Source organism: Hakea prostrata, chromosome 5 (genome assembly GCF_041222555.1).
Source record: "Hakea prostrata isolate BN-2017 chromosome 5, UWA_Hpros_2, whole genome shotgun sequence".
NCBI classification, from domain to species: domain Eukaryota; kingdom Viridiplantae; phylum Streptophyta; class Magnoliopsida; order Proteales; family Proteaceae; genus Hakea; species Hakea prostrata.
The window spans coordinates 53,011,370-53,037,836 of record NC_142604.1 but is presented as its reverse complement, the minus strand read 5'-3'; the positions used below and the strand labels follow the sequence as shown (position 1 = coordinate 53,037,836).

Genomic DNA, 26,467 nt, shown 5'->3' with positions numbered 1-26,467 from the left:
TTCTTAACCCATAATGCAATTGATGTGATAACACACATTCTCCGTTAAAAACCATGAGCAAGAATAGTTGCATGAATATCTGTTTCTCATAAATTTATAAGACGGTGGCTCATATAGAAATCAATTGAATGCATTTATTTTTGAATAATCACAATTTATTATTTTATTTTTATTATCATAATGAAAAGGTACAGGATTTTAATCACATATGAGATGTTGGAGTAAACCAAGTGAAATATTCTTCATTTTCAATAATTAAAATTTGGTGAGAGTCAGACATTGCCCTAATTGTTTCAACTGCAGAAAAACTAATACAACATGCAACTGAAGCACGACAATGGGATTGCAAGAAAAGCCAATGGTTCAACTGAATTGGCCAATATACTCCCAAGTCAAGCTTCCCATCCAAGTTCCAATACCAACATAGAAGACTTTAGATTAATGAAAATCATAAGCTTTCATGTGTAATTCAAAATCTGTCCCAAGGTGTTTGAAGTATCAATTGCAAAAGAATTTTTTTTACCAAAAAAGGCAAATGCCCATTGAGCAGTGAATAAATTGAATTTATGATTATATTATGATAAAAAAAAATCACGAAATAGCGAATCGAAAAATAAATAAAAAATGAAAACACATAGAGATTTAATGAGTTTCACACACTAATGTGGTATGCTATGTTCATAGGCAAAGAAGAAAATTTGTTCCATTAAATAGAAGAAGAACATAAAAAGATCTCACAATCAATCGCCAAGAACGACATTACCCTAAACCCTCACCCAATGCTCTAATCGAAAATCCTAAATCTCTCAATAATGTGATATGCAAACATAAGATACATATATACAAACTCCAATCGGGTAAATGAGTCAACCCATCGGGTCGGGTCATATCGTACCGCAGGAGCTTCGCCCCCACACCCCTTCCATAGATCAAGATCAATGGTGAGCTCCGACCCTCCAGTTCCACCACAAGTCTCCGCAAACAAGTCATTTAGGTCATCCACCAAAATATATCGATGCGGGTCCATCTTCCAAATTGGGTTCAAGAATTCGGATCAAAACATAACATATTACCACAAACTACACCATCTAACATATAAATGTCTATGCAATGGTTACAAGAGAAGCAACCATGGTACATGGTACTAAGGAGCAGTTTGGAGCCGTGGACTTGGTGGTTGATTTCAAGTCTCTAAAGAAAGGTAGGAAAAAATAGAGTAAAAGAATAGGCTTTTTGAGTTTATTTTTTGCCTAGTAAACTGTATAGCTTGGTATAGGTTGTTGTGTTCCTTTATTGTGTTCCTTGGGGTTAGTTGGGTTTACCCGTCTATCTTCTTTGGGTTCTATCCCTCTTCTTCCTTTGATTAATGAATTGTTTGTTTATAAAAAAAATACTTTCAATTACATCTCGAATTCTCGATTACCAATTGTAATTTGCATCCATGCTGATGCAAGTTCAATGAAAATCCCCTAGAAATACAAATCAGTAATCACAATATATTGCAGAATAGTCTTGAGTTTTCTGGTTCTTCAGCCTCTCCTCTTGACCTTATAACAAGGGCATTCGGCTCACCCTCTGAAAAATCAAGTCTTGACTTGCTGTGACACGGATTATCAGATATCCATTCTCATATCTCAATACATGACACTTTTTTATTTATCTTTTTAGAACTTTTATGGCAAGCAATAGAGTTGAATTCTATACATATAATAGAGAATACAATTAGAGTTTTTTCGTGAGGCACACACTTCTAAGGGAATCCAATGGTTTTTTTTTTTTTGGTCAGGTTCAGTTCAATCTGATGGTGACCCAATAGCCCACACTGTTGGAACTGAACTGATATCCACATGGGCATTGTTACTGTATTGCAACTTGGAATTTTATCCTGTCAGAAATGGTCCATCCATTGCTTTATGATGATTGACATTTGTCCATAGAATACATCTAAGGGGTGAGATTAGATTTGGTTTATCCTCGTGCTCATAGCTTAAAGTAACATGGTTTGATAAAAGGCTGAAACAGGTTTCAAAATGGACACAACCCAAACCCAACCTGAAACACCAAATTGGTATTTCTCACCAAAGAAAAACACATCTCTTGAAAAAGTGGAGGGACATTCTTGTTTTCTTGACATCAAAACATAACCTCCTGTTCTAAAAACGCTAAAAACTCAAAGTTCTTTCTATGTTTCATCCATTTTTTTAGGGTTATAGAAACCTTTTCGTCCCGTACAAGTAAAGAGATAGTGAAAGTGCATAAAATTAGGAAAAAGTGTTTTCCACCTAAAAACAGAAAAATGGAACACAAACATTGTCTGTCATCATCTTGAACAGCGAGGAAGAGGATATTAGAGTAGTAGATGAGTATAACAAGCAGAAGAGGTGGAAGAAGACGAGTCTGATAAACTCACAAATGAGATTCATCTATAGTGGCGAAATAAAGACACCGAGCTCCTATAGTTTCAAGGTCTGTTAGTATTTCAAGCATGGACGAGGAATACAAAAAAGAGTGCAAGGGAGAAGAAGAGTCTGACAAGCATGAGAGGTGGATCAAGTTAAATCTGCTAAAATCACAAAAGAGATTCATCAGTGGAAAACTCTAATTCAATTAGGTATTACTCTCCTTTCTTCACCATATAAGCTACATCTTTGAAGCTTGTAGTTAGACTAGTTCAAACTACTCCACTCTGTTGCTGTGGAATCAAAGGTTTGGTGTAGAATTTATCAAAATTGATAGAAAATTCCACTTCAGAATGACTCCTTTTCTCTTGATTTTAAGTTTCTGCATACAGAATAAATATTCTCCTCCAAATGTCAATAGATAATCAAAATTGGACGCTGCATTAGTGTGATGGTACTTGTAACATAATCACCAAATAGGTTGCAACAAGTAAAGGAGACTAAGGAGTCATGAGTGTCTTCCTATTTTAGCAGAAATTCATGGATGGAACACTTATTAGTTGAAGTACGTAGCAGCCAGCAAACAAGAGTTGATGATACAAGCATTTCTAAAGTATGCCAAGATTCTTACTTCGGCTAACTCATTAGATTTAAGCTTAGAATGTAAACTAATGGCCCTTTATTTAATTGTATCACAAAGCTTGTGTTAACCTTCTTCCATAACCAAATACAATGGTGTACAAATGGTTTTGAGAACATGCACTAATTCTGCAAAATTCTTTTAAAGCTGATATGGATCTTAATACTATGATGACTATCATCCTTGTGGTAGTTTAGCATTTCTTAACACAAATGCAATTGGCAACATACATCCTAAGTGAAAAAAACCCAGAGCAAGAATTTTTACATGAATATCGGTTTCTCAACTGCAAAGAAGCTGATATGCAATGGAAAGAAGCACGACAATGGTATTGGATAGCTGATCATAGCTTAGCCTACATGCCCGTTGACTATATTCTAAAGGTATTTTTTACGTATAATTTAAATATACCACTAGCAAGTTAAACTCATGACTTCTTTACTAAGAGGTGTTAGTCATTACTAACTGGTTAACAACCCCTTGATGATTCATGACCTTTTTTGGATATTTTCAAGCAATCTTGTAACTGTGACTGCAGCAAAAAGTTATTCAGAGTAGGTCTGTATTTTGTTTTGATTCAAATTATTTTATCTATTATTTCAGACATTTAAAGGACAAAATTTTATCAAAATGTCAAAAAGTAGTCAAGGTTTAGTGGTTTACCATTTGAAAAAGAAAACAATAGGCAAGTCAAAAATAGGTATGTTATTTATCCTTATAATAAACTTAAACAATAACGTGTTTACACAAACAAGAGAACTGAAACATAATTCAATCTTCGCATATGATCAACCTTGAGCCTTCGTCCAAACCAACCCATTCTCATTTATCCAGTGACAAACTTCAATTAGACCTGGTCCAAAACCCATCAACTTAAAAGCAAGATGATCTGGATTCCAAGTTGATGTATTATAATGGCATGCCATGATTACTTGATTCACTTTCTTCATGGCATGTATATCAACTGCATATATTTTTACTTTTTGAAGCACATGGCAATAATACACTTGGAATGGGAAAGGCACACTGTGACATAAGGCTGGTGGTTCATAGAGATTTTCATATATAAGTTTCACAGCTCCAATTGTGGCATTTTCATAAGATCCTTCGATGCTCTTAGTACTCCAAACGTGCACACGGTGCCCTAACGTTTCAACAACAAAATCAATGAGATCTTCAGCAGAAGTCATGCAAGTGCATTGGTCAGATTGATAGGGTTTCTTCTGACATAACTCAATTGTGTCTCGGATATACTCATCCATTTTTGATCCATTGACAACACCAAAAAGCTTCTTCAAGTCCTTTATCTGTACAAAGGGAAATGGGAACTTTGAAGCTAGAGATCGCGGCAAAAACGATTTATATGACATTGGGTCTCTTAGATCAGGGATTGGCATGAAACTTCCGTTTCTCACCATGGACTTTCGAAAATATGGCACTCCTCCTTGACTGGCAACAGATAGGGGTGTTTCACTAGGAAGGTCTTCATATTTCAGCTTGTCATCATTCCACTGAGCTATTGGTGGTAGGACAATGTCATCTATTATCTCCTTCACCAGCGCATTTGTAGAACAAGCAATATTAGCTTGTTCACAAAAAAAAGGTAGACTAGAAGCCAATTCATTTTCTTCAATTAACTTCATAAATAGTGCCATTTGATGGATGCTTAGCGGAGAAGCCTTTGAGGCTAGCCAATGTGGAGGGTGTGCTAGACTAATGTGCTCTTCCCAATATCGCAAAAAGTAATCTTCAGCTTGACAATCCTTTAGTTTCATTATGAAAACAACAATTAAATGAGAAATATTAAACAAGACCAAACAACAACCATGTTGAAATGAAAGAATAATGGAAAAGCATAATTTGCTTACACTTAAGTATGGTACTGTCAGAAGCCCAAACAGTAGAATGAGATACGCCATGGTTGTACTGAAAAAGAGAATAGAATGCCTATGTGGGAAAGGATCAGTTGCCTAGAGAGTGTTTGAATTATATAGAGGGAAAGTTCTTCATACCAACAAATAAGATGAGGAATGAGTTTTTTTCACAATACCAGAATGGCTAAAAGTGTTCGGTATTCCCCAACTCATCTATGAAGAATATTGAAAAACTATTTTAGTTTTGACTATCAATTAGAGTAAAATTTCCACTGGACTTCAGGGGTTACTTTTTCCCAATTTCACCTTTGAATATGTTAAAAAAACTTTGTATTTTGACCACCATAATGCCATTAATGAAAGCTTAAACCAAACTTTCAGTCTAGACATTTGAAGGGAGTGGCTTTCCTATAATGTCTGGGAGCAGCAATAATCTGGTAACAGAGAAGGGAAATTTATGACATTATAATCATCCACAGAGAAGGGACATTTATGACATTATAATCATCCACCTTCTTCTCCACAACCCCAAATACTCAGAACCCTACAAGAATCTCCATTCCACCAAACAAATTGCAAATGAAAACTAGACTTCATTCCTCTAACATCCCTAACTTCCCAAAAATTGAAATATTCCTACCAGAAAAAGAAAAAAGAGAAAAATTGACGCATATTAATCAAAAACTTGATGTCATGAAATTCTTTTCAGGAATGTGTTTTCTGTAAGGAACCTAAACCATACGTTTTCTTTCTTTTTTCGCCAAAACAAGCTCACATGTGATCGGTCCTAAAAAGAACTTCAACTGCTTTTTGGAATTCAATTTCGAAACTTTCATATCAAAATGTATGACTACAGAAGGAAAGCTTTGAAAGGAGGAGAAATCAGAGACTTTAATCATAACAAGATGATAAGAAAAACTTGAAATAGAAAAAGTAGCATAAATCTCATGAATGAAATTTTTGCAATCAAAAGTTAAACAACATGCCAAAATTCTTTTCTCATAAAAGCTTTATGTCAAAACCTTTTATGTAAGGTAAGTTCTGCAGTATCTCTTTAGGCAAATAACAAGTTCGACCATCATGAGAGGATGCAATAATGTGGTAATATTGACCTTTTTTTTAGGTCAGAAAATATTGGCCTTTTGTATACTTGGAAAATTGTCTTGATGACACTCGCCAAATTTTGACTTTTACACCATTAGATTTTCGAAACTTTTATTGTTTCAGTTTCCTAGCTTTATTTAATGAAAAACTAGACATGTGAATAACAAATCTTACTATTCGAGTCCATAAACTTTCACCACCATGTTTTTTTTTTCTTTTCCTCATGTAAATCTCCTTTCCTACCATCAGTATTTCAACTATATATTAATGCCAACTTAAATGATGCAGCCCTGGTATCTGGATTCTACTGTCTTGTACCAAAACCTTTTGCCATACTAGAATATAAACCAATTGTCATGCTTACAATTGAATACTCAAAACTATAATCAACTACATCTTTGAGTATATTCTTTAACAAGCTTTGCAAATGATGAAGACTTGTTTTCTAATAATCTGGCCGGAGAATCATATTCCAAAATAGAGCCTGTTTAAGACAACAAAACATGTCAATTTGGTTAGAAGACAAAACTATACTGAAATGAACCAATTGGGTTGGGGCTCACTAATTACTAATTACTAACCATTATCAAGGAAGAGGACCAAGTCAATATCAAGAATTGATGTTATCCTATGTGCGATTGTGATGACAGTAGATCCTGAGAAGTGCTGCCTAAGTGTTTGCTGAATTAGATGGTCAGTTGTAGTATCCACTGATGCAGTTGCTTCATCAAGTACTAATACTTTGCTCTTCTTCAGTAACACCCGTCCTAGACAAACTAGTTGTCTTTGACCCATGCTCCAATTTTCTCCGTTCTCGGTAACTGTGACAACCATAATGTTAAATAAGTTAACTACTTAGGATTTAATTTTCATTAACTTTTTTCTCTTTCACTTTTTTTCAGAAAAGGATCGAGCTAAGGATCTAGAAGACAAGCTCGTGTACTAAGAATTAGATATGTTATATAATAATAATTGAAAGGATTATGTATTTTGCATGATTTGATGTTGAAAAATTATGGTGTAAAATTAATATGAGAAGACACCTTACCTACAGAATCAAGCTTGTCTTCCTTCTTTCTAACTTCATCACCAAGTTGGCATCTATCTAAAGCCTAAACATACAAAATGTCCACATAAAAAATAATCAGTTTACCTAATTATTTAAGATGGATTAAAGATGAGTCATGCTAAAGATGAAGTGAACAAATCATGGGGTCTTAAGCAAGAAAATTAATCTTAAAGATGTAATATTGTCTCCAAATATTTTCCTAACGGTAAATGAAATTAACCATCTCAGTATCTTTACTTCAAGTAAAAGGTGAAACAATGCCCTAGGTTCTTAGTAAGAGGATGCATTATGAACCTAGTATACCCTAAAATTATGCAATGAAATATTTTCATTATTTTAGATAAAATGACTTCAAAAATCGATTAAAAAACACAAGATAAGAAAATCCAAAGAAGGGGGTTTTAGAGATATATGTCTCAACCAGTAATTATGGCATGCCTTTTGTGGAGATTATAAGTAAGCAAGAGATTTACCCCTCTCTTTCTAACTTCATCACCAAGTTGGCATCGATATATGTCTCAACCAGTAATTATGGCATGCCTTTTGTGGAGATTATAAGTAAGCAACAGATTTACCCCTCTCTTTCTATCAATAATTAAAGATTGTTCATGAAACAGAGTAAGATATACCTCCCAGATTTGTTCGTCAGTGTATTCTTCAAGTGGATCAAGATTGCTTCTTATAGTCCCTCCGAACATTGTTGGATCTTGTGGGATGATACTCAATCTTGACCGCAAATCATGAAGGCCAATCTTAGAGATATTGATATCATCTATCAAAATTTGGCCGGCTACAGGTTCAAGCATACGGAAAAGAGTCTGTATTAAAGTTGATTTACCACTTCCTGTTCGGCCAACAATGCCAATCTTCATTCCTCCTGGAAAAGTACAAGTGAGGTCTCGCAAGATAAGAGGAAGGTGTGGAGCATACCGAACCTGCATACGTACTAAAAAGTAAAATGCCTCATAGCATGCTATAAGAGTAGAAGGAATTAACATCATGTTACAAAGGGTGCAAATAAAATGAGAAGATAAGGAGATAAAATATTTTAGATCTTGGTTGATGATTACCTGCAAATCTATAATATCGACTTTTCCTTGAGATGGCCATTTACAATTCGGCCTATTTTCTTCTACCAGCAATGGGGGTTCACTGGGGATACAAGAATATTGTAATATTCTCTCGACAGATATGATTTTATTCTCAAGTATACTGAGATCCCATATGAGCGCATGCATACTGAAACTAAGCCCATATGTAATTGCTAAACCCATAGCACCTTCAAGAGAGAGAAAAAATGATATAATTTATCATCATCCTTACATGTCAATGATTAATCATTATTTCCTTAAAGGATGATCTTATAAGACTTAATGTTAGTTTTTACCTGGACTAAGTACTCCTTTTGGAACTAAGATCAAGAAAATTAAAGATATGGCGTATGTTGTTGATGCCAATATATCCATGCGGAAGCATAACCATTCCACTGGCACCGAGAAGTGAAACTTGGGACGAGAATAACCATCTACTAGGTTGAGATTTTTGTCCACGAACCTCTGTTCTTGATTGAAGCATCTAATCGTAGTTAAACCTAAACTAGATTCTGCAAAATGTTGTATAATAGGAGCATGGCTGACTCCAGTCAACCGTGATAGTTCTCGTGCTGTAGATATATAATATTTCTAGAAGACAATGTTCAGAGAAAGCGAATTAGACATATTAAATGTAATGAATGTAAAATAAACAAGAAAACAATATAGATTTTTTTTTTCTTTCCCCATTAGAGTTTCTAGCAGATAATACTATAGATAGTATTTTAGATGTAAATTTTACTAGAATATGGTAATTAAAATAGGAAGAAGGATGATATGAGACCATAAAGTGAAGGGCTTCTACATAAATTCAGATTCTAATAAAATACGAATGCAAGAAACTTCAAGAGACCCACTTTTCAAGATTAACCTTTTAAATGAAGTTCCTTCAATTCTCTTAAGGTTGTTATCTATATATATCAGACATTAAGTATTCTGAGTAAAGGAAAATCTTCAAGATTTTCTAGGTTGTACTCTTTTAGGTTCAAGGGAAGAGGGGGGGGGGGGGGGGGGAACTAATTGTATATTCTAAGATTCTCAACGTAATTTTCATTCATAAAATTTTAAACAAGCAAATTTAAACCTTAGAAAGTTCCTATGATATCTTGACTACCCTTATATAGTAAGATTCAAGGGTTTAGATTAATCCTACCATATAGCTTGCTAAAAAAACAAAGCAACTTTACCACTAAAGGATCGGCTCAATTGACAATAACTAACACCTTTTAGTGACGAGGTTATGAGAGTTCAACTCTCTTTGGTGGTGTATGTAATATTCCTCACCCCTATATCTATATAAATATATAAAATCATCAGTTATAAAAATAGAAAATAAAATATCATTATTCAAATAAATAAACTTGATCGTCTACTGGGTGGACACTCAAAGAATAAGAAGTTAAGATGCATTTATTCATGCTCATAGGAGATAGGGATTTTATAGGCAAATACTAGACCAAGTTAGTGCCCATTGGATAAAACTATTGTATGAAGATGATTGGAAGGGTTTAACTTGGAACACACCCCTAGTGAAATGGACTCCTTTAAGTGGCAAGATTGTTGGGTTGAAAAGTGGTCTAGCAACTTGGCATGATTTTTTTCCCTAGAATCAAATGGGCTTAAATTATCTAGGGGCATTAAACAAGGCTGCCCACTTAGTCCTTATATTTTCATTCTGTGTCATGAGGCGTTATCTAGGAGATTAAGTGCAAATATTGGTATTCCTAGGTTGCCAAGTTTGCGAATATCTCGACATATTCCTGCTATTAACCATCTGTTCTTTGCTGATGATTGTATGATTTTTTGTCCTGCAAGTGAATCAAATGCTCATCATATAAATTTTATTCTTCAAGAATATATGCATGTTTCTGGACAGCATATTAATTTGGCTAAATCATCTGTGGTGTTCAGTAAAGGTACAATTTTGCCTATTCGAAGAGCTATCACTTCTATTCTTCAGCTTGGTGAGGTGAGTTCTCATGGTATATATCTGAGTTTACCATCTACTTTTGGTAAGTCTAAAAGTCAAGTGTGTTTGTTTCTTTTCGTGAAAGAATGACTAAAAGGTTGGCTTTTTGGAAGAGTAAGCTATTATCCAGTGCTGGCAAAGAAATACTTATTAAAGTCGTTGCTCAAGCTCTCCCAACTTATGCAATGTCAAATTTTCTATTACCGAAACAAGTAAAGATGGGTTATCCCAACAAATTAGACTCTTTTGGTGGGGTAGGGGCTCTCAGAAGGGTACTTCTTGGGTATCATGGGACAAGCTGTGTAATTCAAAAAACCATGGTGGTTTAGGATTTCGTGATTTAAATCACTTCAAAAAAGCACTATTAGCCAAACAAGCTTGGCGATTACTTCAGAATCCTAGATCCTTGTGGGCCAGAGTTATTAAAGCCAAATATTTTCCTAATGTTGATTTTCTTGATGCCAGGTGTTCACGGGGATGCTCTTGGGGTTGGCGGAGTTTACATGCCGGGAAAGAAGTCCTTAAAAAGGGTCTGATTCGAAGTATAGGTAATGGTCGTCAAACTAAGGTATTTTCTGACCCTTGGATCCTTGATTTACATTTAAACCGTATTTGGAGAGATCCTCCTCATGGCAGTCCTTTATGGGCTGGTGAATTAATCCAATGGCCTTCACGATCTTGGGACTATTCTAAATTACAACAATGGTTTTCAGCTTCTAAGCGTAGTGCAATTCTTAAGATTCCTATTTCATCTGAGGCCTTGCAGAATAGATGGATTTGGAAACATACTCGCACAAGTAATTTTACAGTTCGATCTGCTTATTTTGTGGAGTTAACAGGCTCTTTAGGTTCATCTTCTAGAGGCACCACTTCTGCCTCTTCAACTTTTTGGACTACACTTTGGAGAGTTAAGACACTGCCTAAGATTAAGATGTTTCTATGGAAAGTAGGCCATAATGCTCTCCCCACAAATTTAAATTTGTTTCAACGAGGTGGTTGCTATACTCCTTTATACTTTTATTGCAAATGTGCCCATGAATCAATTGTTCATCTTTTATTTCATTGTTCTTTTGCAAAACTGTGTTGGAAGGTCTCTCCACTTCGGTTGGATACAGATCTTTTCATTGGCCATCACATTGAGGAATGGTGGACTTTTATTGAATATTTCTTTCGGCATTCTGGTAATTTAGACTGGGTGCATACTACTTGGACTGTAGTAGCTTGGTTAGTTTGGAAGGTAAGGAATGTTTATCTGTTTGAAGGGTTTGAGCCTAGCTTAATTACTTTTCTTAGGAGATTAAATAGTTTGTTGCAGGACATTAATGGCCTTTACTTTGAGGCTACCTCTCCTTCAACCACATTTGGAGTGAATGGTTCTAATATGTTGATTGCTTCATCAGGAGTAGTCTTTAATGATTTGCATCTGCAAATGTTTGAAATTGATGGTATCTCTTTTTTTCATGTTTTCTCAGATGGTTCATGGGATCCAATAACTTCTCGAAGTGATCGTGGAGGTGTTATCAAGACATCCTCTGAATCTTTTATTGTTGCTCGCATGAAAGCAGGTTGGGCATTATCTGCATCACCAGCGGAGCTAGAAGGTTTGTATGAAATTCTTCAAGTTGCTTCTACTATAGGGATAAAGAATATCAAGGTCTTCTCTGATTGTAAGACAATGGTTTCCAGTTTACATGGTGATCCTGATGGTCTAGATTGGTCTTGTGCTAACTTAGTTCAGCTTATTAAGAATCTGTTGATGGGGTTTGACAATTATGTTGTATAACATATTTCCCGCACAGCAAATGTTTCTGCTGATTTGTTAGCTAGAGGGGCCCGTTGTTTGGGTACGTCTAAAGTTTGGTGGATGCAGCCACCACTTGGGCTTCAAAATTTGTACAGTGTTTCTGCTGGGAGAATTTCCCCAGATTTGTTTATTTCAATGAAGTTTGTTTGTGTTTGGCCAAAAAAAAAAAAAAAAAAAAAAAAAAGGGCTTAAACATGGATCAATTTTTGAAACTTCTTACTCTAAAATCTTTAGCTAAACATTTATTGCATATAGACATATTTTATCAAAATTGTGGGATCTACTTATAGCATTTTCCAAAATAAATTCACAATCAAATTATCATGTTACATATATACATGTCCATCCTACTTTTTCAAATCTAAAAGTTTTAGTGATGTGTTAGACTATATATCCTTGGATTGAAAAATCAAATGCATAACTAATTGTGGAATAGAACATGAACAAATTTAGGTGATAGTTTATTAACCATATAACAGTATAATTATTACGAAAAAATAGGATAACAGCATAATTGAAATAAAAATCATGAGAAATGAAAGTTGAAATTGAATTACCAGGTACCAGATGCATATCACAGTCATTGGAATAAAAATAATTAGCATTTTCCATGCAACTTGTGACATTACTACAATAGTTCCCAGAAATCTTATGATTGAGATGAGAAGTTCCTCAAATTGATGTGGAATAGAGGTATCAACTGTACTTTGATCTATGGATACCTGTACATAAGAATAAAGTTATCTAAAACTTAAGATCATGTTAAATTTAGATAAACAAATAATATTAATTGATTAAGCACTAATAATATATAAACATATACTAACCCGATTTAGAATCCTTCCACTAGGAGTAGAATCGAAAAATGACAATGGAGCTCGAAAAATGCTTAAATGCATTTTGTTGAAGAATTGAGTGGATGTTGTGTATCCAACACTTACAATTAGTAGTGATCTTACAAGTACACAAATAGAACTTCCAAGAATTAACGAAGTATAAATATAGATGAGAGTGGGTCTACTAACACCAGATGTCATATCCTTTGAAACTGGAGTGCCTAACACCATCCAAAAGCTACTGACTATAACAAATATCTGGAAAATAATTTGTGCCAGCACTATGAATGGTATCAATAACCCTTTAAATGCAGCAGTAATATATTTCCAATAAATTAAAATACTAACACCACCTTTTTCTCTCTTTTCTTCTTGAACAAGTTGTGCTTTTGGATCAACCAATTTTTCTGTTTTGCAATTTTTGTTTTCTTTTTCTTCATGATCTTTAACTGACTTCTCACTAAATGACATGTTGCTATCTTCTTCAGTATTAGTTGAATCATCTAGGACTTCCCCATGCTCAATATGAGTAAGCTCTGCTATAGCTTTCTTATACGTACTTATTAACTCTGTAAAATCACTTCCTAAATTAAGAATTTCTGTATACTTTCCTGCTTGAGTAATCATTCCATCTTTCATAACCTACAAAATATGTAAGGTCATTATTAACTCCTAGATTAAGTAAAAAGACTTTAAATGAGAGAGAGAGAGAGAGAGAGAGAGAGAGAGAGAGAGAGAAAATATCCTCACCAAGATAATATCAGCAGAAGATAAAAACTCTACTTGATGGGTAACATAAATCACTGTTTTTGATTCCAAAACTCCCAACAAACACTCCTACGAAAAAAAAGTATTCAAAGAGAATTATCAAAGAATTAGATATGCATTAGATTGTTTATATCATAATTTTGTTCACTAGATTTTACTTTGCACTTTAAAATTTAGTAAAGAAAATTATGATATAGACAATTAGACACATAGATCCAAGACAATTTCATCAAGAAAATCTTTTGAACTAGAGATCTGAGTAAATACCTTAAATAAATGGGTTCCTGTGTGAGCATCCACAGCACTAAAAGGATCATCGAGTATATAAATATCAGCATCATGGTACAATGCACGTGCTATTTGGATTCTTTGTTTTTGCCCACCACTAAGGTTAATCCCCCTCTCCCCAATAATAGTCTGGTCTCCAAAGGCAAATAATTCCAGATCTTTCTTTAGTGAACATGCTTCAAGGATCATTTCGTACCGTTTGGTGTCCATTTTTTTACCAAACAATATATTATCTACTATCTTGCTACTCTGTATCCAAGGTGATTGTGCAACATAAGCCTTTGTTCCATTCAACTTAATGGTTCCAGAAACCTTTGGCACTTCTCCCAATAGGCATGAAAGTAGAGTTGACTTGCCTGACCCAACAGACCCACAAATAGCCACTCTCATACCATGATAAACTCGAAAATTAATATCCTTTAATGTAGGATTAGGGGAATGAAGATCCCAAGAGAAATTTCCATTGACTATTTCAACTGCAAACTCCGCATTATCGCCTGAAAGCTGTTGTATTCTATTTGGGTGAAGATCATCGAGACTAAGGAATAAAGCTACTCTATCAAGTGACACTTTAGCCTGAATTATCATTGAGATTGTGTCTGGCAAATTATAAATAGACCCCTTCAATATCTCAAATGTTGCAAATGCAGATAGAATTTTTCCCGACTCAAGAGGAATTCCCATAAGTATACAAGAACCAAATGTAACCATGGATATAAACATTGGAGCAGACAAGTAAACAAAGGAAGTCATAGCAGATGTGTAAAGTAGTTTCTTTAAGCATCTTACTTCAATGCTCCGAAGCTCGATTATCTTATACAAGAACTTCATCTCCCAGCCTTGTAGCTTTAGTATCCTCATATTCCTTAAAGCCTCAGAAGTCACCTTCATCCTATTGTCCTTTGAAGCCATAAATTCCCCTTGAAATTTTTCTTGCAATTTTCCCAATGGAAAATTTGCCAACATCAAAGTCACAGTGGCAAAAAGGGCTACCAGTGAAGCAAGTCCAACGCTCTTGTACAATATCAACAATGCTAGAACAACCTGAGTTGGTACCTTCCATATATCATGTAAGTACCAACTAAAAATACCAGTCCTCTCAACATCAACACTCATCAAGTTGATGTTCTCTCCACTAGTGTGGCCTTGTTTTGTTTGGCTTGAAAGCTTGAGATTCTTCTCGTAGATTGTTGCAAACAAGGCAGCACGGACCCTCATTGCCATCTTCCGCAATTGAAATGACAAGTGCCTCTCTGAGAGGCACTTTATGAGCTTTGAGAAAAGAAACACAGATACTAACAAATAGCCTTTATATTTTAGTTGTTGTGGACTATTAAGGTATTGGACAAAGGCATCAATAAGATATGGTCCAACATAAGAAGCCAATATGCATATGATGGACAATATACCTGTCAACAGAATTTCTTTCCATGTTGAGATAATCAATGCCTTCACAAGCCTAAGTGTGCATACTTGGTCACCTTCACTATCAACTCCAAGTTTGTTTTTAAAATGAGGGAATACTGCACTAGCACGATCATAATTGGCAAGCTGAGGGATATCTTCAAGATTCAACGTTTGTCTATGCCCGAGTGCTAGCAAAGAACCCATCCAAGAAAAAGTAAAAATCTTAAGATAATTGGCATTTGCATAAGGAGTTACGTTCTCTCCACCAACATTTGAACTCTGTCTTTGGAAACCATTGCTATGACCAAAACTCTCTCTCAAAAGAGGCTCCGAGAGATGGATATCTTCATCTTCTCCTTTTTTGTCAAAAAACCCAACATAACAAAATAGCAATCCAACAACGATAGATATAACATCTGAGATCCATAGTAGAACTGGAAAAGATGAGTGTTTCCAATTCAAATCAAGATGTATGATAAAATATGAACATGACATCAAGAAGTAAAAGGCCCACCAAATCCTTAAAATTGTAGGAAACTTAGGCAGATTTGAATGATAGGAATTATAGATCTGCAAGTAAGCAGACACCATAGACCAAGTGAGTGTCCTGAATGTGAAATCCAACTGAGCAACAATCTTTAGATCTGACCAACCATTTCTATACCCCGAAAGATAGTTTAACACACACAAGAGAAGATCATATACAGATAGACCCAAAGAAGATATAAGGGCTGACCAGTAGAACAAAGAGCATGCAGTACCCTTCGATGTTTGTTGCGAATCTTCAAGTGTAGACCTCATGCATCTTCTACAAATCCAATAACCGGATAAAACTAGTAACAAGATTAGGTGTGAAGAAGCAGAAAATCCATGTTGGAAAGTAACTACAGAAGACTGTGGAAAGAACTTCATGACATTCATGTCATTCTTTGATTCTTCAAAACCATCCATATTTGTGAATTATCCTTTATTTTTATTGTAATTTGGTGCAGTAATTACGGTATCTCCAATACAAACCCTATCAATACCACATTTTGATTTGAAGCAGACCCATTTGGTAAAATGTTATATGCAACACTGAAATATCAATCATTTCCATCTTATATGCTTCAAGGAAAACTTGGACCAACTTTGGAAGCTCAATCATCTTTCGACATATTTGAATCTGTCAATGGATAACATTAACAGACAAAATAGAAGCAGATTGAGAATATAATACAGACAGAATCTTGATAAAATTTTATAGGAAAATCAAGAACGGCTGAAGTTTCAAGTTTATATGATTTGTACGAAAGATGCGAGAGGAGGACAGGAAGTTCCATCAGAGAGAGAGAGATGTGTACCAACGAAGAAGCTTCAGTTTCTGAATGAACAGTTTAGTCTCGCATTTCCTAAGACATCTCAGCATTATTTCTCCTGAACATTTTCAATGAGCTTGGACAATGCCTTGTGTAACTGAACAATGGAAGAACTGATAATCAAGGAACATTTCTGGTTACGAAGGGTTGGTTTGTATGAGTTGACCTGATAAATAGGAAATCATGGGGTCTGAATTGTCTGGAACACGCCTTTCAGGATGGCTTCTTATCTATATATCAATAGCTCCAAAATCTAGAATTTTTCCTTCTTTTTCTTCTTTTTTCTGGAATTCTTGCTTCTTTTTCTTTTTCTTCTTCTTCTTTTCATTTTTTTTTAATTTTATTTATTTTTATTTTATTTTAGGGTGGAGGTGGAGACTATTGTACATAACATAAAAAGTGTTCAAACTATGATCTCTTCACTCAAAGGTTTTGGGGCTCGACTTTAGTGTTGCGAAAATACACTTTTCGGAAATAGAAGTCTGAGATCTCAACCGTTTGCTGCAAGTATGGAAAAAAATTTGAGGGACTTTTTAGTAGGATAGTCAAGCGATTAACAACCCAACCTCTCATGGGGAGGTTTTGGGTTCGCACCCATCCGGCGGCACATATATTAGTAATATCCCCCCCTCCATAATACCAACTCGCCAACTCCAAAAAAAAAAATTTGAGAGAAACTCAAGTTTCGACTAAGTGAAAATGGGAAACCTAGCCAATGATGGGTTAGTAAAGCGGTTAAAGGCTCTACCTCCCACGGGGACGTCTTTGGTTCGCACCCATTCGGCGGCATTAATTTGAGGATGTAATCGTGGTGCGCGCAAGCTGGCCCAGATGAACCTCATAAAAAAAATATAAATAAATAAATAAATTTGGCCAAAAAAAGAAAATGGGAAACCTAGATGGGAAACTAAGAAATTTTGAGGAAACTTAAGACTTTTTTGTGCAAGTTTTGACATGAAGTTTCTACAGGTTTTAAGGAGTATTTTAGGGTGGGACTTTGCATTAGAGTATAAAGAACACATTGGCTGTATTTTGCTAAAAAAAAAAAAATCAATGTAAATATGTCATTTAATGTACATAGCATTCAATGTATAATTTCTAACTTCAAAACATCAAAAACAAAGTAACCGGCGGTAAAAAGGAAAATACAGCTCATTGCCAAGAGGACTCGCCTCGGTGGATCCATCTGTGAGACGAGTAGTGCTATGCATGTAACATCCTCTCCTCCAGCCAGCAAACATGGACATCCCCATGACATTTTATGCCTATAGTTGTCAAGGTAATAGACAGCTATAACTTTATAAGTCTGGTCATCAACATGCCTAAAATAACTAGTTTGAGGGAATATACAATTTCAATAGGGAAGTCTTGATGGAGGGGTATTTGGGGAAACATAAAAGAAACAAAAAAAATTGAAAATATGGAAAAGCTACGAAACTTGCAAGAAAAAGTCACAGGTTTCCACGAAATTTCCCTTGTTTCCCACGAAACTTGGGAATTTTTTTTCTCATTAACCATTTGGTCTAAGTTGGATTAAACCAGGTCGGTTTCAACAAGTTTCGACAACATTTTGACTATTTCGATCGAAACTTGGGATTTTTTTCGTCCCCTAGTTTTTCGTTTCGAGGTTCTCAAAATGGAAAATTTCAGTAAAAATTTCGCAAGTTTCGAGGGAATTTTGTTCTATGTTGCAGGTGCTGCACATTAATTACGCAACACCCAAGCAATTTCCAAGGTTTTGATCATCACCAACTGAGCAAGCCTTGGATAATAAAATCAAGATTTTCTTTTTAAGGAAAATAAGGAGATGGCTCATAATCAAAGGTTAAAGTATTGGTATTGATTATTGTATGGGTCAAGTGATTTTTAAGAGATATATCATCTTCTATCAAGTATTTATTGTATTGGCAATGTATTTTAGTGTAATCTAATAAAAAGACATATCGATACGGGTTGTCTCAGTTATATTCAGTATGGATACATATCGAAGGATACTAGTTGTCTCAGTCAACTAGTATCATATCGAAGGATACTTCAAGCCTTGTTCATAATAGATTCTTGCAAATAGCTTCTTGGACTTTATTTGGACCAAAACGAACACAATAACCGACCAGGTTTTGGACTCTGATGTGGAAATCCAATAGTTTTTTTGTCAGGTTCATTTATTCTGGTGGTGACACAATAGCTCAAGCTTGCTGGAACTGAAATGATATCCAACCCTTTTTTCTGTTTACAAAAGAAAAGACACCAAACTTCACTTGCAACATAGAAGCTAAGAAGAGAGCATCCACTTCAAAAATTCAATCTCCAAATATTTTGGCTTGGAGTATGGAAAGGAAAGTAAAAAAGACAAAATTCCTCTTCTGTAATTATTATTCAAACCTCACACTCAAAAACAATTAGCTAATGACTGAAACTCCTTGATTGCTGACCTTCAAAAAAAATTGAAGTAGGCCAATACCTCTGCTATATACTTCAATACTCTCCACTCATGCTTATGGAGAACCTTGTAGATATATCCTACAACTTCACAAACAAAGGTTATGATGGGAAAGACATGGAAAACCCCTGTGTCAGATCAAGACACAAATTTCATTCCTCAGGAACTGGAACCTCATTGACAACATTAGTATCTTCATGCTTCACAAGTTGGCTGAAATTCCCCTTCTCTCTGAAGAGCTGAGCATGATGATGTGTGCAATAAAGCATGTGATCGTGGGCAACGTAGCTAGATGCGTTGATCACACAGCCCCCATGGGAACACTTGAAACAGGATTTATGGTATGAGTCACCATCTACTCCTACCTAGAGGGCAAAAGAGAAATACAAAGGAGTCAGAAAATATGTCCTACGCAGTAGGCTAACTTGGTTTGATAAGTGAGCAGGAAAAGAAAAATAAAAGTGTATAATTTAGGGCTATTAAGAGGTAGAGTCCATTGCAATTTTGGCAGAATTATCACAGCTCATGGTGAGCATACATCATTCGATTATCGAACGCTCCTTCAGTATATGCATAACTGAAACACAAACGTCCATTCAAGATTCTATTTTTAGATGATACAGCATGTTGTATAAGTTGCAATGATCCATACTACATGAACATAATACTTATGTGGCCATTACACTAACCATAAAATTCGCAAGTAAATTTAACATCAGAGTATGTTTAAACTGAACTTTAGAATATAAAAGAGGTAACTTTTTTCAAATCCTGAGGGTTAATTAACTGATCTTCAAGATGTAAAAGACACATGATGCAGTTAAGTTTATCACACAAACATATCTTTGTCATGTAAATTGCCTAAATCCTCTCCCCAAAAAGGAATTTCTACTTCTAAAATAAATATATTCTTTTTTTTAATACAAAATAAATGAGTACTTCAATTACTACAGAGGTTACTGTACCCTGCCTTCTTAATTGTTAAGGAAAAGTAGAGGGGTGTATGTTTAGAAAGGAAAAACAGAGAAGAGAGAGCTGGGAACCAAGGAAGGCTTCATTTTATTAGTGAAAGCCTCCATGATCAAAATTATGCATAGGTAGGGAACAATCTAACCTACTGTAGGAGTCAAAAAACCCATCCAAAACACCAGGTGCTATTTCTGAGAGTCATATCTTATTCCCCTTTTGCCCCTTGCAATATATTCTAACAGGGGAAACTACCAGCTTTTTTTTTTTTTTTGTGGGGGGGGGGGGGGGTGTTGTTGCAGCACAAGACCAGCATCCAGGACAGCAGAGCATACTTCCCATTGGAATTCATACAAAAGGGTGGTGGTCTTTGTTGTATGGTAAGCAAGGGGTAGCATGCAAGGAAAATTTTCTTTACAGAAGAAAGGCAAATGAAATAGAGGATACCCATCTGTGTAAAGACACTTCGGGCGTTCAGCTAGCAGGCTTGAAGGAGTTCCTGGATTAAGTAATGAGACTTCTGACATATATTTGGACATTCTATATTATGATGAATTCAGAAAAAGTATCCTAGCAGTGGCCCAAAAAATAGAAGGAAATACAAATGCTAGCTTTGTTGCTAGACAACCTTAACTGCAAATTATTCCCATGTTTAAATGAGTATCTAAAAAATAATAGACATGACAGTGTTCCCCTTAGCTTAAAACAACCTGACACTGCCTCCGTATGTTTTGTGTTTTTCCCAGTTCAAATACCAAGGCCAAATAAAATTACAGAACATATCTTTGTGCCCAAAATTAGCTTTCCGAGCCCTGATGGCAGCTTGGACCTCATCACAACACCACTAAATCTCCCTAGGGACATGATGTGCACCTTTTGATTCCCCCAGAAACTCTTTGCCATACAATAATGTTGGTCAAACCAACAGTCAGAAACTTGGAAGGAAAGAAGGATTTAGTTGCACCATCTCTAACACACAGCCGCACACTCAAAATAAAAGCCAGCCTGCTTCATATGTAAAATAGTAACAGTTACAGTTTCCTTTTAGCATATTCAATATTCTTCCCCACTCCTCTTCTCTCCTCGTGTTAACTTAATCACAGATATATCAATCTCAGACCCGTTAGGCCATGTTTGGATGCCAAGAAAAGGAAAGAACGGATATGATGCATGATTGCATTGTGCGTCTTTCTCCACAGATTCAATGTCTTCGGAATATTTTGTCAATTCTTTTCTTTTCTTAACATCCAAAAACATAGCCTCAAGGAAACAATTAGAAAATTTTTTTAGCTGGGGAAATACGGAAGACATTGATGGTTAGATCAACCTGAAATGCAAATAAATAGGAAGAAAGACCCTGAATGCAAAAATTCTATGCAACTTAGACAGAAATAGTCCTGGTAAATTAAAAAGGAAATAATTTGCAGTATGTGAAGTACATTGCAATAGAGGGAAAAAGAACTGTACCTTCTCAAGTGGGTAAACAGTTTTCTTGCAAGCCACACACTTGTCTTGAGTTCCAGCAAACATACTTGAGACTTTGCTGTTGGCTTGGCCCTGTGTAATTTAAATAAAATAAAAAATTTAGTATCAATTTAATATTTCAGATATGGTTTTCCAGTACAAAATTGCTAAACAAACTTCATGAAGTGGAGCACTTATCAGAAACTCTTGCTTCTTTTGGAGCACCTATAAGAATGAAAACAAATAAATATGTAAATAAAACAGGGGTCAAGACTAAATGAAATTATATTTTGGGAGAAGTAGGTACAATAGAAAGCAAAATATTAATGAAGAGTTTACCCTCAAAACTTTTTTCTAAGCTTCCAGTCAACTTGAAGAGTTGGTCAAAGTGAGGCTGGCAATACAGAACACCTTCAAAGGAGGAGTAGTTACTAAGCTGCCAAAAGCACAGCAAGTTAGGAAAACTTGGGAAAAATAAATGAAATAAGTTCAACCACCGCCGTTCCTCGCCCAAAGCAGGGAAGTTAAGCTCTGAAGTCATCATGATAATCAAGCATCAACTAATAAGATCAATAAGAAAAAAAACTGTAAAAGGAACTCTGGATAATTATATGATTACTTCCATGAAAACTTGGGTAGGAAAGAAGTACCGATGGGAATATTTCCAGGTTTTGAAATTGACCATGAAAATAAGTACGTGTGCATACCTTTGTGATAAGAAACAAGAAGCAAGATGTAGTACCAAGTACTAATCAGCAAGCTGCAATATTACTGTCTGCATGTATCAACTTCGGGTTTTTTACAAATTTTGATCTTACTGCCATACTTACATGTTCTGATGTATTCTACCAGTTCCACATAGCGGTGAACAATCTTATCTAAGGCATTATTTTCTAGTTTGTTATAAGAACTTTATAAAACTAAGCACTCTTTAAGTATTTCGGGTTCATAACTGCTTTTCACCATTCCATTATATTAGCACCCAATACAGTTCCTCACCTGCTCAAATTTAAACCCAAGCAATTTTCAGTCAAAGCACTGTGTTCAACAAATTGACACTGTGCTTCTTGCAATAGGGGGTGTACACATCATGAGATGTCCTATCGTGATTAAATTTGTTTAGTAGTTCTGAATAGGATGGATTCCTTTCCAGTGCATTACTTATTTAGCTTCCTATTTCATCATACTTTTCTAAGACTCGTTACAAATAAAATATACCAACTTATTTCACTCTGAATCTATCACTGGTTCAGACTCCTCTTTCTCTACCTTCTCTTCTCTTCTCTTCCTCCATGCTCCTTGCTTTTGGTTGACTTGTTATTAGTTCTTTGCCAAGTTATATATGTTATACTGTGCAAGTGGTAAGGGAAAAGTACATGTAATTTATCGACACCATAGAGTGGCCAATTGTGAACTCTGTGCATTACAGAGTTTATGCTAGATAGGTAACCATTTACAGAATAAAATTTACAGTATTAAACCTGTAGCAATGGAAGCACATGTTGAGTTCTAGTTATACTATGCAATAGTGCAGTTTGAAAGATCCTCCAATGCAGTAATGAACTGCTACTTTCACAACCTTCCCAAGAAAAGAAAATATCTTCACGGTGTATGGTCAAGACATTCCATGATGTCACCATGTTTGTCAATTGAATAGCTGAAAATTATTGACTGCTGGGATAGGCTTCATTGTGAATTTTCGTAACTCCCAAGTTTCAGTTTCAACAATTAAGGCTTCACTTTCAGAATACAACACATATTCAAACACCAATGGATCAATTGCCTTAAGAAATAGAAGAAGGGGGGAGGGGGGGGGGAATCTTTTTAACACTGAGATTTGGATTTATTTCGTCTCCTTCATGAGGTCCAAAAATAATAAAAAGTCCAATACCAAGAACAGTGAAAAACTAAGTTGGCTCGAAAATCAATTAGCACAAAGTGCTTTGTAAGGCTATTGCTTAGCACACATGGTTTTTAAAACATGAGTGAGATAGTAGTTTTAAAGAGCCTGTATGACAGAGCAATACCCTGATGATCAACAATTTTGTTTTGTTACTCATCTTATGAATCCATGCCATGAAAATTCCTTGACGGTTTGGAAGCCAAGGAAAGATAAGAAAAAAGATTTAAAAAAAGAAATTGAGGAGTGAGATCGACACATGAAACATTCATTATTTCTGTCTAAATATGTTTATTCTCATTTCTTGGCTTCCAAACATAGCTTGAGGTATTGACATCAGGGTAACCTCTAGGGTGAGCCCAATAAAATAAATATAAAAATAAAAAGTGGTTACAGAGCAATTTGCTCGGCTTGATCTGAGAATCCAAAGCAATACCGAGAATCCTTAACAAAATCATGCGATCACAGAGGATTAAAAGACCAAGTCACCAACAGCATTGATTTCATAATGTAAACAATAGATTGACTCCTCTATAAACCATCATCAAGTAACAACTCTTTTAGGAATACAAAGAAGGATCAACGGCATCTTGATAATCACAGAAAGAAACCCAATTTTCCATCCAAGAACGAACAGATAAAAAGGAAAGAGAGATGTCAAAAAGACATATAAAGGACTGATCTAGATTTAAATCAAGCACCAAACAAGGCCAGAACAGATTCGAGACACCAAAAGAACTAGATATCATAAACATCATCAAAGAAGAGAATACCAGAAAACCACCATCAATCAAAAAGTCACAGATGAAGAAAATCAAGAAACCCAAATCTAATTGAGAACAGAATGAATAAGATTACAAACCGTGAGGGTACCCTTGCAGTGATGGCATCGGAAACAAGCCTTGTGATAAACCTTATTGTCAACCGAGTGCTGGTCCATCACATAAACTGTCTTCTCACAAGCCTTGCATTTCTGAGTCGTTCCTCCATACGTTGCCATTACAATTCTCAATCTTCTCTTCTCTTCTCCCGAATGATGATAATAATAGCCTTAGCCCTTGATCAGCAATTGAGCTTTTCGGGCAAACGAAGAACAAGTATAAGAAATCTGAATCAATATGGAATTTGGAATTTTAAAAGCAAAAGTTGTAGTTCTCTCTATCTTTGCCAGCTCAGAATCACACATATCTCAAAATAACGGCTGCGTAATAGAAATTTGCGTTTTATTAAACGGCTGCAGTGAATTAATGAGATCAATGAGAGAACCCAATAACCTTTGATGGGTGATCTTCAACTGGGTGTTGTAGAAGATCATTCTATATTGCAGAACATTGCATCACAACTCATAGATTCATGGATAACTTTATACAAGATTGGGAAGAAAAAATTGTATCTTATAGCAAAGCTAGGAAAGAAAAATTCATAAACACTGCAAAAGGTCTTTTGATTTGTGGGTTGTGACCAACAGGTCATTATCTTGGTCGCCATCCTCTAATAATGGAACCTGTCTCTATAGTCTACGCTTTGTCTGATAAACATAGCTGAATCGTGACACCATTGAAGAGATTTTGACATGTCACTCACCTACAAGCAAGTCTGTAAATGGATAATCCGAATTCGTCTCTGAACATGTCTGATTATTTGAATATGGTAATATCTCTTTCCAACCAATAATTATGCAACCTAGATTTGATTTTTTTTTAATTTTTGGCCCAAACAACCTAGATTAAATCACCTTGTTGAAATTGTATTCTTGTTTGATGTGAATATTTTTCTAGATTTTTCATTAAAATGTATACAAAGCAAAATCAATAATGAAAGGAATGTAAAACTAAAGTCTTTGAAGAGTAAAATCAATGCTTTATTGAGGCTGTAGTTATATTTTTTTGGACTAATTGATTCAAGCTATCTTTTCCGAATGGGATGCATCATGCATGTCACATGGATTTCATTAAATCCATCTGCTCATCTTTTAACCAACTTAAGTGACATAAAATCAGTTTTTCTTTAAAATGTATTAAGTCATGTTTTGAGATGAACCAAACCATGTTTTGAGCATGTGGAATCGAATAGAATCTACGTGGTGTACATCTGACAATGGGCACTACAAGCACCACTATGTCTGACACAGCACTAAAGTAAGATTTCCATTCTGCGGAAGAAAAATAAATAAAAGAAAGAAAATTTGTTAAAATTCTCAAATTTAAACTCTAACCCTCACCAGGTAATAAAAAAAAATTTCCAGATATTATCCAAGTTTATCTGAAAACTGATATAGAATATTATCTAAATTCGTCTGATATAATAAGATTGCATTGTCGTTATCGGATCCATTTACACCCCCTATCTGCCCAACCTAAAAGGCTAGAACCAGATCAGTATGACTTGTCTTTTGCCATCAATTAGAAATGCATTGATGAAAGAAATAACAAAGGTATTGGGTTTCATAATGCATGCTAAACTTATTAGAATATCATGAATATTATTATCAAACACAACATTTTGGGTAGGTTATAATTTTTATTAATTTGTTATTTGTATAGGTAAGCTGTAGCCTGTAAGGCGTTGCTAAAGGATGCCCTCTTGATTTTTATTTCTTTTTTCTTTTTTTTCTTTTCTTTTTGGTAAACATGCCCTCTTGATTGTGAGTGTTGGTTTCTCACCAACTAAACTACCTTTTGTGTCTATTGCATGTACCACATTTGACCACTTTCCACTCCATGATTCCGATCGAACTTTGGGTTTTCATGCATCTATCTTTTGTATTTTTTACTTTTACGTGTTGTATCTGTATTTCCTCTAGAGTTCATGAATGAATATTTCTGACTTCTTACCAAAAAAAAAAAAACTACCTTTTGTGATAGTGAATAAGTACCTAAGATTCATCAATTCACCAAATTACAAAATTTCCGTCTCATCTGAAACCACACATGATAGTGATTTAAAGGCTAAAAAATCAATCTATGAAGCAATGAGAACAGTTGCTTATTGTCATCTTGTACATGAATATCTTACCAGATGTTTCTTTCTCCAATCAATTGGAAAAATGGGCAAATCTAAAAATAAGAAACAAATCTGAACTAACAAATT

General features: G+C 35.1%; 3 protein-coding genes across 4 annotated transcripts; all 3 read right to left on the bottom strand.

Annotated features, from left to right (window-relative positions):
* Positions 1-3,827: 3,827 nt before the first annotated feature.
* On the bottom strand, positions 3,828-4,694 carry LOC149016501 (polygalacturonase-1 non-catalytic subunit beta-like). Its single transcript, XM_089156772.1, has one exon. The coding sequence runs from the start codon at positions 4,692-4,694 to the stop codon at positions 3,828-3,830; it is 867 nt and encodes a 288-aa protein (XP_089012898.1).
* A 1,899-nt stretch (positions 4,695-6,593) lies between these two features.
* On the bottom strand, positions 6,594-16,288 carry LOC149016500 (ABC transporter C family member 3-like). The gene is made up of 9 exons (XM_089154633.1): positions 13,822-16,288; positions 13,537-13,623; positions 12,778-13,428; positions 12,508-12,672; positions 8,474-8,768; positions 8,157-8,365; positions 7,716-8,021; positions 7,066-7,129; positions 6,594-6,838 (listed from the first exon to the last, which is right to left on the bottom strand). The coding sequence occupies exons 1-9, from the start codon at positions 16,198-16,200 to the stop codon at positions 6,594-6,596; spliced, it is 4,401 nt and encodes a 1,466-aa protein (XP_089010759.1). The 5' UTR covers positions 16,201-16,288.
* A 2,607-nt stretch (positions 16,289-18,895) lies between these two features.
* LOC149016499 (LIM domain-containing protein WLIM1-like) lies at positions 18,896-24,996 on the bottom strand. 2 transcript variants are annotated; one of them, XM_089154632.1, is made up of 6 exons: positions 24,962-24,996; positions 24,240-24,451; positions 21,817-21,913; positions 21,676-21,702; positions 21,481-21,572; positions 18,896-19,412 (listed from the first exon to the last, which is right to left on the bottom strand). In XM_089154632.1, exons 2-6 carry the CDS (start codon positions 24,375-24,377, stop codon positions 19,200-19,202), a joined length of 567 nt encoding a protein of 188 aa, XP_089010758.1. In that variant the 5' UTR covers positions 24,378-24,451; positions 24,962-24,996; the 3' UTR covers positions 18,896-19,199. The 2 variants fall into 2 exon arrangements, with proteins under 2 accessions (XP_089010758.1, XP_089010757.1); XM_089154631.1 differs by lacking the exon at positions 24,962-24,996 and adding an exon at positions 24,652-24,772.
* Between the last annotated feature and the right edge of the window lie 1,471 nt (positions 24,997-26,467).